The sequence below is a fragment of the Ascaphus truei genome, chromosome 1, assembly GCF_040206685.1.
Source record: "Ascaphus truei isolate aAscTru1 chromosome 1, aAscTru1.hap1, whole genome shotgun sequence".
NCBI lineage: Eukaryota > Metazoa > Chordata > Amphibia > Anura > Ascaphidae > Ascaphus > Ascaphus truei.
Genome location: NC_134483.1, coordinates 470,262,121 through 470,274,553, shown reverse-complemented (window position 1 = coordinate 470,274,553; position 12,433 = coordinate 470,262,121). Strand labels below are relative to the sequence as shown.

Below are 12,433 nucleotides of genomic sequence, written 5' to 3'. Positions count from 1 at the left end.
CAGGAAACCTAAATGTTTGTAATCAGTAACTCATTCCGCTATTACTGAATAGTGCCTATTGGCTTACTTGAATTTTACAGTGCCTAGTTATCCTCCTCTGTTTGGTCAAATTTTAATGCCATCTGGGACTTCTGTCTCGGAAATCTGCAATATTGTGAACTCTACTATATCCACAGCTCAACCGAGAGAACCACTAGTCTCATATTGTTGGTGAACTGTCTGCATGGTACAACACCATTGATTTTAATTGTGTGTTTAGTTTTAGGCACCTCATTGGTCAAATATTTAGAATTATCCTTCCCCCTTTTTTTTATTGTTTATTACTTTAAAAGATTATTTTTCATTTATTCACCATACTGTATCATTTGATTAATATTTGCGTTAATGCTGTGGTATTCTGTTGATTCTTTGAGTTTGAATATTACCCATATCTAGAGATGGCCGCTACGGTGATTAAGGAGTTCGTGGCCATTAGATTGTATTTTTTATGTATTCTTGCTGGCATCGGAGGACATGCCCCTGCAGTATGCTGATTAGGACACTCTTCATGATGGCAGGGGTAAGTAGAATGGTTTTTATTTACTTTATTTATGCTGCCTGGCTAATGTTTGATTTAATAACGGGCAAATGTGCAATTATCCATAGCTGGATAATAGTTATTTTGCCCATTACTCTACTGTCTGTGTTTGGTTGGGAGGAGGTGTATTTATTGAAATGTATGCCATATTCATTTTTTTTTAAAACAGGATTGGTGCTGCAGGCCAGCGGGGACCCGCTGGGACCACCCGAGGACCCCCGGACAACCACGGAGACAACCTGAGGACCCACAGACACCCGTGGGAGCCACCCGAGGGCCCACAGACCCTGGGCTGGGACAACCTGAGGACCCCCGGACCCCTCCGGGGACCACCTGAGTGCCCACAGATGCCTGTAGGGACCACCTGAGGACCACTGGACACCCGTGGGGACCAACCGAGGACACCCGCTGGCCTCTGTGATCAATCCTGTGTTAAAATAAATAAATAATGGTTTATGTGGGGGGTATAGGGGTGGGTGGATTGTGTATTGTTGGTTATGACATATTGTAATGTTTATTGGGGGCAGAGGGAATGAGTGAAAGGCCAAGTACCCCCTTAATTCACCCCCTCTGCCCCCAATAAAGCGGCTGTTGTCCCTTAACCCCTTCATTGCCTTAGCAGTTAGCAGCTAAGGTAAAGAAGTTGACTGTAAATGCATTATTATTGCATCTGATTCATGCCGGGGGTCTTCAGTGCTAATAGTAATGGGTATCAGCTCCGGAGTCTCCCGGCATCAATCTGATGCAGGAAAAATGCATTTTTTTCTGTCCTGTCTCGCCGCCTTATCTGTAGCTTCTTTCCACCCTCTTGCCAACTTTTCCTGGCGAGACGATTTTGAGAGGAAATCTCATTTCTAGAGCCACGATTAGCCTCGATAAGCTAATTGGGGCTACTAGAATACCACGAGTTTGAAAAGCTGTCAATAAGTGGTGATAAGTGGCTTATTGGCGTGCGTTTAGCAATGTTTTTTTAATCTGCAAAAAAAAATGCCGATAATCTCTCTTATCGCCGACTTATCGGGGCTTACTGAATAGCAGTTGGCTTTTTTGGTGATAAGGTGGCGATAAGTGACTTATCGGAGCTTAGTGCATAGGCCCCACAGTCTTTATAAATATGATGTACTGTAATCACTAAGCAATAGAGGAGATCTCAGGAGAGCATGCAGCCCCCTGCTACAAGAGCACAGCAGGGACCACTTCCCCGCAGATCATTTGCACATGTAGTAACAGCATAGGGTGCGATCAGTGGGAATGGTTATGTTGGGGAGGGTCCCTCGTACCCCCTTAACCATCAATGAATTCTATTATATCTCCCCCCTCCCCCCCCCCTCTTCTGTCAGAAGTGCAAGGGGAGTATTGAATTTTAGACGGAAAGAAGACATTTTTGTTTAATTCTACGGTGTGTGTGTGTGTGTGTGTGTGTGTGTGTAATATATATATATAATATATATAAATATATATATATATATATATATATATATATATATATATATATACATGCTGTGCTCAAAAGCTGTGCAATGCACCAAGCATAAGCTTTTAGGGGACCATGTCATATGGTTTTGAAGCAAAATGTGACACTGTGCTCATTTGCTTGTCATTTCCCAGAATCCCTTGCTGCAGTGGATGCACTGTATGCTGAGTGATAATGGTGAAAATCAGGGTATATATATATATATATATATATATATATATATATATATATATATATATAAACACATACACACAATTGTTACTGAGGGGTCTCATGAAAATCAACAGATGTTGCATATACATTTGCATTTACATAGTGTTTACATAGTGTTTACATAGTGTTTGAAAAAACTTCTTTAACACAAGATCCCTCTGGCACATTTTCCTTCTTACAAATATAAGGTTATCTTTGATTGACAATGGTAGTGCCCTCTCATTTAGGATATCCCCATATTTGTAAGAATGAGAGGGCACTACCATTGTCAATCAAAGATAACCTTATATTTGTAAGAAGGAAAATGTGCCAGAGGGATCTTGTGTTAAAGAAGTTTTTTCAAACACTATGTAAACACTATGTAAACACTATGTAAATGCAAATGTATATGCAACATCTGTTGATTTTCATGAGACCCCTCAGTAACAATTGTGTGTATGTGTTTATATATATATATATATATATATATATATATATATATATATATATATATACTCTGCCTTGGAGGGGGGATGAAGTAAGTCGTGTCTGGCTTCATGATTGTTTAGTTACTGTAATTACATGAGAAAATAGCAGCGAGTCAAAACATGTATAATGCTACTTTGGAATTTAATTGTTTTCTCATATAAAAACAAGGAAATGTATTGGATGTTATATTTTCATACATTAAATAACATAATGGGTTAAATGGTGTGCAATATGGCCCATGGAGAGTAAATTTATATAGCCATATTACATATAACTTTGCAAAAAATCAAACAAATCCCATTATTTTTCTGCATGTTCATGAGATTGAAGAAGTCACATGATCCAATATGCACGAACACCTAAAGAAAAGTGTATGGGTTACTAGGATATACCACAAAACTGACACACAAATCATTGTAGATTGCAATTTTTTTTCAAATTACCTTGGCCACACATGGTTATACTGCCTTGGCGTTTTTTCCATCCATTTTGACATGGCTTAGCAGCTGTGAGACTTTGTTAAAATATCTCCTGATGGCCCCTATTTGCTACAGTAACTCTATAATTCATTAATATATTTGGTAGTTATCTCAAAGCGGTCTAGGACATTTGGCTGCTGCCTTTTTTTCCACCCCCGATTTGGCCGCTGCCGTTTTGCCTCAGGGATATTTGGTCACTGTAGCTAATGTATCCCCTAAATGCTAACCTTAAACCCTTACCCTAAAAACCCAAACCTTAACCCCTTACCCTTACCCTCAAAAGGCTGGTACCTTGATCCCCTGAAAGAGTTCCAGTCTCCCATTGCAATACTTATCATATTGTAGACCACATTTTGTGTTCTGAATCCCACCACACGAGCACCGTCTTGATAACTTGCAAATAACAAAAAAGTGACGCTTTTTTTTGCAGTTGAAGGGTTATAAAAAAATGTTTTTTTATATAATATATATATAAAAATTGGAGAAAACATTAACGCAAAATGACACAGTCAGAATAAGTTGATTTACACCGTTTTTTTGGAGCAATGTTCAGTTTTTGACACTTTATACATATCTCCAATCATCTTCTTTATCTACAAATAGGTGAAACTGCAGATCCTAATAATTAAAAATAAGTAATCCCTATAGCTGAAAGTAGTCAACAACCGTGCCATATTTTTGCTATTAGTCAACGCTGTTTCAGATGTTTTTCCATACACAAAAGCGTGTGTAGATAGTTCTAATTGTATTATTTCTTTCTATGATGGTAAAAAAATGATCAGAATCCTTCCTCCATATAAAGTACAGAAAATAAAGTATATGAGCATGAATAGGTTTGCGTGTCTTACACAGGTCCCCAAACCTGCTTCCTTCGCCCCATTGTTACGTGAGAGAATTATGGGTAGTGAAGCACTGTACAAATGAGTACATCTAGAATCCTTGCCAAAAGTTTAACCTGTTACCATGACAGTAAATTAATAAGGAACCCGTGGAAGGCATACAAATACACTCATGGGTAGTACAGGCATACCCCGGTTTAAGGACACTCACTTTAAGTACACTCGCGAGTAAGGACATATCGCCCAATAAGCAAACGGCAGCTCGCGCATGCGCCTGTCGGCACGTCCTGAACAGCAATACCGGCGCCCTACATGTACCGAAGCTGTGCGCAAGCGGGGATACTATAGAGCCTGTTACACATGCGTTATTTACATCCGTTATGCACATATGACGATTGCATCGAAAAGTGGAAAAAAGGTAGTGCTTCACTTTAAGTACATTTTCGCTTTACATACAGTTCATGCTCGGTCCCATTGCGTACGTTAATGCGGGGTGTGCCTGTATATCTTGCTATATTTACATTATTTGTAAAAGGAGACGGAAGAAAATATTTCTATGCTTCAAAAATGTGATTCTCGTCAAGTTTGTAATCATACATTTCTTGCATTTAAAACGGTTGTTAATTAACAGTTTAAAATTGATTTTCTTGTTTGGGGATTATATGTACTTTTGTGGTTGAAAGTTAAAACAATACAATGCAGTGTTTTTAAATACAGTAATATGCACAGATTTCTAAACCCTTACCCCCAGTAAACAAATAGGGGGGTACATGTATCCGAATGTAGAAAAGTGTGTTTTGATGCACTGCTTCATCCTTGTGTGCACAATTGCGTCAAATGCAAAAAACATATAACTCTTTTTTTAACTCCTCCTGTTGACAATCCCCAAATAACAAGTTGGTGCATATGGGGCAAAATAACACATTGATACAGGGTGCAAATTGCCTAGTTTTGTGCCACTTTTTGAGTTAAATAGGAAGAACAGGTATTTAATTAGTATAATATAGTCGCTAAAGGGGGTTACTGGTAGAAGAGCACAGGTGGAAAATTGTGGCATACCATATGGTAGTGAAGTAACCTAACCTTGTTGGATCTGAGCAAAAACCTTCCAAACACACACATGACTGGGTTGAAGGTTTTGTAGGAAACGCATTTCCAACCTGCTTTTTACTTTGTTTGTCTTTTAATTCTGTATTAAATATAACGTAAATATAAAATGCAATAAAGGAAAATATAGCAGGAAAAACTGAAATACTATATAAAATAAAAACAATTGATGGGCTTTTGTGACTTTTCTTGTTGTAATACTTTGTCTCGGTAGCCAGATTGGTTTGGTAGGTGATAAAATAATGGTTCGTTAGCATATAAACACCATGCCTTGGGAAGCATCAGAACTATTGTTCTCTTCGTTACTACTGTTGCTAACATTAAGCCTATTTATTAGAAATTATAATGACATGATATAAAAAGGAACATTATTTGTATTGTTTCTTTATGGTATTACCTCTGATGAAGCACATATGAAGTACTATAGATTGGAAAATATAATTCTGGAAATAAAGTATTTTGAAGTGTTTTTCTTTCAGAATCTTGTATCTATTGTATATATTTATTAATATATAAAATGTTTATGTTTATGTAGGAAGTAATACATTGAGATTTACTTGAAAACGAGAATATGTCCTGAGCATAAAGCTATAACAATACATGTTTACATTAAATGAACAGGGTTATACAATATGCAAGCATTTAAAGTAGCAAAGCTCCTAGATTTCTCATAACAAATGATAGCACAGCTGCTAATTAGAAAATAATAGGAATAGTTCAAAAGTTGCATATTAACCATTTTTTACGAGTCGGGCCTAATTGATTTTATGATGTGAAACTTATTTTAAGCATTCCTGGAGCTTTATAGTGCTATTTTAGCATGTTTCTGCTTTTTTCGACTTGCTTTCCATAGCTTGGTAAAAAAAAGAAAAAATAAACAAATTGACTTTTGGCAAAACCAGAACAAGAAAACTTTAGAAGCAAAACCATGTCCATTGCCAAAACACAAACATGTTCATAACCTAAACCAAAACACGAGTGAAAGTCTATTTACAGAATGAAGCTGAGCTATCTAGTACTGAGGTTGGTATTTTATGCTATAATATAAAAAAAAAATGATGATGAAACTGAAATGAGTAGAAGGTTTAATCAGTTTAATGACTCAGGAAATTATATTCAATATTGCCATAGGCTCCTACTTTATTCTACATACTGTAATGCTGGACAAGAACAGTATATTCATCATGACTAAGGTGACCATACGTACCGACGTTGAGTGTGTGGGGGGCAAGATTGAGTGTGAGAAGAAGTGGGGATGTGGGAAGGGGAATAGAGGGACAGGGAGAGATGGAGGAGTGAGAGGCGAATTTAAGAGAGGGGGGAGAAAAATAGGATAATATGGGGAGTGATAGAGAGGGTGAAGAGAGAAGGGAGAGGAGGGAGCATGAGTGAAACATTATTAATAAATAATTTTGTATTTTGTCCAAATTTGTCACTTTAAAAATATGGTCACCTTAATCATGATCAATCCCATTCTTAATTTACAGAAACATTAAACAAATAATCTGTGCAACACACCTGGTGTTCCCAGCACTCCAAAAGAAAACAAGAAGACTGATGGTATATCAATAAAGAGTATATATTGCAAGACACAACATCATAGCGCAACAATATGTAAAGGCAAATAGGGATATAAAAAATGACTACAGCCTGAAGGGGAGTAGGGGAACATGAAATCACTGAAAAATGGGAAGAGGGTACGGAAACCCCTAATGGGGAAGGAGATGCGGGGAAAAAAGAGGGGGCAACGGTTCGGGGTGGTTAACCCCTTCTACTGGCCCATTCGCGTAGCCTCCGAAAGGGGACTACGGTAATTCCCTGCACCCACAAAACCCAACCCTCCTCCTGACAAAGATAAAATCAAATAGCGACACACAAAGAGAGGGTCTAGTGAATACAGGCAATTTAACATGCAAAGGAATACGTCACTTCTAAACAATGCCACACTGTAATACAAACACCTAACACAACCAGCGGAGAGGAGACACAATCTATTACAGCAAGCCATGGGTTAATGATCCTAGACTAAGCGAATATTACTGCCAGGCATCAGAAACACGGTCAATGCTGATTCTAAGTAAGGGTGTTGCAGTAGTGTACAAAGGATAGCCAAGCAGGAATGTCCTGCGACTCTGAGTCACCAATGGGAGCTATACAGCTTCAGACAGCCTGTCTGAGACCAGAGACCTCTCTGTAGCTGAGCAAAAGAAACCAACAGTTGGTAAGCAGCAGTTCAAATGGCAACCTGAAGCACAGAGAATATTCTCACCCTTACTTAGAATCAGCATTGGCCGTGTTTCTGATGCCTGGCAGTAATATTCGCTTGGTCTAGGATCATTAACCCATGGCTTGCTGTAATAGATTGTGTCTCCTCTCCGCTGGTTGTGTTAGGTGTTTGTATTACAGTGTGGCACACAGGTCTGACTGCATTGTTTAGAAGTGACTTATTCCTTTGCATGTTAAATTGCCTGTATTCACTAGACCCTCTCTTTGTGTGTCGCTATTTGATTTTATCTTTATCTTTGTCAGGAGGAGGGTTGGGTTTTGAGGTTGCAGGGAAGTACGTAGTCCCCTCTCGGAGGCTACAGGAACGGGCCAGTAGAAGGGGTTAACAACCCCGAACCGTTGCCCCCCACCACCCAACTTTTTTCACCACATCTCCTTCCCCATTAGGGGTTTCCCTACCCTCTTCCGATTTTTCTGTGATTTCATGTTCCCCAAACCGCACTCCCTCTCCTCCCCTACTCCCCTTCAGTCTGTACCTGTAGTCATTTTTTATATCCCTGTTTGCCTTTACATATTGTTGCGTTATGATGCTGTATACACTCTTTATTGATACACCATCAGTCTTCTTGTTTTCTTTTGGAGTGCTGGGAACACCAGGAGTGTTGCATAGTTTGTTTAGGAGAGATTTGGGGTCTCTCCATTTGTTCCCATGCACCAATTACATTTAAGTAGTCCATACAGTCCATGAAAGGTAGTGCTGCCTTCACCACATACTTTCTAAACAAATAATCTGGTTTTACTAAAATTTGACATCGTTGACAATGCAGTTGGTTATGTGACATTACCCTGTTTTTTTTTTTGTTTTTTTACAAAAAAATGTTTTATGTATTTCTTGTAGGATTACAACCACGGCTGCTTGCATGATGGATCTGCGCCGATATCCTTTAGATGAACAAAACTGCACACTGGAAATTGAAAGTTGTGAGTACTTTGTCAGTTCATCTATTTTGTTTGGTGGAGGCCAACATTTGTAGTGGGACTGAATGGGAGTGCTAACTGCAGACAACATAATAGTGAAGAGAGATTAGCCCCTATGCGCTCATCTTGCACAAAAATGTATTGTAGGCAGCAAAGGGGTTAATGCAACTTTGTGTTTACCCATTTGAAATGTGTTTGCTGGGGTCTCTAGATATTACGCTCCTTTTTAAATCCTGCAGGTGTGAGTTATTTAAAAATGTTCCTCCAAAGAGGAGTAAAAATGGCTGCTGAAAAAAACAAACTTAAAAAGGTTTAAAAAAATAAATAAATGAATTCACGAAAAAGGTCATCAACACAGGAATTGCCCGTTTATGTTTGCACTTCATGTTAGTGCTTTGAAGGATTTCTTAAATGGCATTGGAGTTTTTGGTTAAAAAGGGTATTTAGCATTAAAAGACTATAAAGGTATATATAGGATGCTAGTGTTAAATAGAGCATAGGCTAAGTGCAGACTACGTTTAAATTTAGTTTATTTAAAAAAAAAATATATATATATATATATATATATATATATATTATTGTATTTTAATATTGTGTAAGAATTGCCCTAAATATTAACAATACGATTGTGACTGCTTGATGAATATCTACAGCATTAAAATAACTTACAGATATTTTCACAATATAGGCTTGCAGATTACAAGTATTGTAAAATTGGTTGTTTTATGAAAAGCCATGTTTTATTCAAAATGTGTTTTCAAAGCTTGTGCTATTAAATGCTTTTGAAAATCCATTCTGTCCCGTTTGCTTTAGGCTTTTTTCTCAAGAACAGTTATATAACTGTATGCACTGAATCATGTTAGTGTATAAAGCCACACATACATTTCATTCCCCTAGTGACTTAAAGTCCTTATCTGAAAGTCATTGCCCTGTATGACCCATGTGAATTGATTTGGTGGTCTAGTCTAGTTTTTGGTGAATGTACAGTATGCTGTCATCACTGGAAGACATCACTATGGTTGGCATAACCCACGCCAACTTTCTTTTAGCCCCCTGTGGTACTGAATAGATTTATAATACAATTGTTGGCACAATGTTTTGACGGTTGTGCAAAGATTATACATTTTGTGCTTTCTTGTTATATCTACCTGTTTTGTTATATCTACCTGTCTATAATAAGTGAAAAAAGGTTACACATATTTCATATCCTACAAAGTAATCTCATAATTAGTTAGATAATTAGCTAATGGTATGAAAATATGAGGAGGTATTCGAGGTTTCTCCTGTTTCTCATATTTCCAAATGCTCATTTTCATTATTTTTATTTGAAACATGGCTATATTTTTTGCTCTGGTGCAGCGTTTGAATAGAGTATGATACCTGCCCTCTATGAACATGTGGATCAATTTTCCTTGATACTTCATTACCTTTTAAAAACAATAGATCAATTATTCTGTTTGGCTTTCCAAGCCAGCCTCACTGCAGTAGACAGAAGAAAGTCGAGACTTCACCAAACCATGGCATGGGGGCTTTCTAATTGCCATTTCTGAATTTTTTTATTCAAAATGTATTTATTTATTGTTTAAAGAATTGGGGGATTCCCACAGCTATAGCTTGCCGAATGCTTTTTAAAAGAAAAATGAGCATAGGGGTTACTGCTGCTTTAACTTGTGCTAAATTTATGCTCTCTACTGTAGTCTCGGTTTGATCCATGGTGATTTATTTTCCAAGGCAAATGGGATGCATTAGAAGGGGGAGAAACTGCAGAAGATGTATCAAAGAGAAAAAATTATATTGTTTTAAATTATTAATTTCCTTAATATATCTGTTGTGGTTTGTTCCCCACAAAGGCACCACGTTAGCCTAATACATAACCCCTCTGTGTTTAACTAAATATTTACTTTGAATAATTGTATAATGTATGTCACCTATACAGATGTAGCAGGACATAGTGTCTCTGGAACTGTGGCTAAAAAGGTAAAAAGCCATGGCTCCAGAGACAGTGCCTGCCGCAACATCGCTGCGGAGGGTCGTACTTTTGGATCAGACCCCTCACAGTGATAATCCTCCAGCACCAGGGAAGCAATGGTCACGCAGCTTGCACAAGTCCCGGAGAATGTAAATTCTGCTAAATCTGTATATGGAATTCATTACATTGCACACCAATGTATAGGAAATATACATGTAACGATTTTTTCCCCCACCCGGTGGGAGATGTGGCCATTACGGATCGTGTGGTGCATGATACCTGCTGGTAACAGGAGGGCTGAGTCGTCCGCCGGTGGTAGTGGCGACACAGGACTAGGCTTCTGGGGTTCATACCCTACATAACTCTTTAGCTGTGCAGTTCCTCCATCTGCCGTAGGCTCCAGGAACTGAAGGTGATCTCTAACAGTAGAACTATTACCTCCCCCCCCCCCCAGTAAGGTCACGCACTGGGCAGCAGGTATAACAACAGGAACGGTTTATTATCTCTTCTGTACAGCACAGTTACACGGCAGGCTTCTGCCCGATGCAGTAACTCTCAGCTACCACTGAAGGATGGTCCCTGGACCGTCACTACAGACTAAGGGCACCTGCAGCCATCCTAGCTCTTCCCTGCCTCCCTAGCAGAGTCATGGTCCACACTCACTCTCCCCGGAGGGAGGAGGATTGGAGAAGGCCCAATAATCAGCTTCACCTTTGTGTTACCTGCCTTCCTCAAGTGGGGAAAGGCACTCCTGAATTTGGGGCGGTACTGCCCTTAAGTACTGCCAGAAGGAGGGCACCAGGTCTGTCCCATGATTGGTCATGCCCTAGCCCGATGTCACCGCCTCCAGTTGTCACTCAAGTGCAGCTCTCGGAGGGGGAAAACCCCATATCAACTACTGGCAAGGCCTGCTTGTACCAGGGCTTACTGCCAGGAGGAAGAAAACTAGTAGCCACAGGTGGCATGGCTACATACTCATCATACAACAAAGGGTATGTTATCTAGCAGCATCCTGTATCCCTCAGGAAGGGGGGCATGATGGAGGGGGGTGGACGCCCGAGGTAGCACTGATGGGGTTAAGGGAAATTGGGACAGTCAGGTCAGAGCTGGAGATGCTGGCCATAAGGGAGGGTATAAAAGGAAGGCATGGATAAAAATGCTCCAAAGAGGCCCTCTTGCGCAGTCTCTCCTCCTGCTTCTGGCACTGAGCCAAGTAGCTCCAGACTTCCCCTGCTGATAGAGGGGCTGCTATTCAGGAGAGGTCTACACACTGCTGGCAAGTGGATCATCAGGAAGCGCATACCATGTGGGAACACATAAAAAGAAAAATGCTTTTGGTGCAATATTGTGCAAACAGTGGTGAAGTAGAGTTGCTAGCAACTCTACTTCACCACTGTTTGCACAATATTGCACCAAAAGCATTTTTCTTTTTATGTGTTCCCACATGGTATGCGCTTCCTGATGATCCACTTGCCACTTTCTATGAGGATTGAGAAAGAAATCCTACACCAGGTCACAGCTGCAATCAACCATTGTGTTTGTCTAAATATCACCATTATCACTATTGTATTGATTATATCACTGTTATTGTAAATGTATATGAGCGCCAAATTTGGTTAAACACTCCACACACACTACACACTGCTGGCCTGGCTGGCTCCGTGCAGTGATTTATGATCCAGCAGCAGCTGCACAATCTGCTGTGCCTGCAACCGCTTTGGGAGAGAGGAGGGAAGTTCCAACAGGTGAGGAGGTGTTTCTCCCGTGTGACCAACAGTCTGCACACCCGCTGGTAGCAGGGCCTTGCAGCATGAGCAGGAGCTGGAGGAGGGCCCCACCTCCAGCACCTATCCCCACGGAGCTTCAGCAAGACCAGGAGGAGGAGATCAGTGGAGCACCCCCGAGCTAAGCGAAGGGTTGAAGCATGGATGGCAGGTTTGAGGGGCCAGGGAGGAGGAGTTTTGGGGGATTGAGGGTTATTCTAGGGGTCACTTGATCAGCAGGGGAGTGGGGGGGATTGAATGGAGGCAGTTGGTATTGTGGGTGTTTTAGATCCATCAGTACCAGCGCCCCCCCCCCAACCTCCCGAGTTTGGTTATGGGG

At 40.0% G+C, this 12,433-nt stretch overlaps 1 protein-coding gene across 1 annotated transcript in view; it reads left to right on the top strand.

The window, feature by feature from the left end:
- The window catches only part of GABRB1 (gamma-aminobutyric acid type A receptor subunit beta1), a 592,027-nt gene that overhangs the window by 480,679 nt on the left and 98,915 nt on the right, over positions 1-12,433 (top strand). The window contains exon 5 of the mRNA XM_075567001.1: positions 8,282-8,364. Coding sequence (XP_075423116.1) covers positions 8,282-8,364 — 83 coding nt within the window. The remainder of the gene's footprint in view (positions 1-8,281; positions 8,365-12,433) is intronic.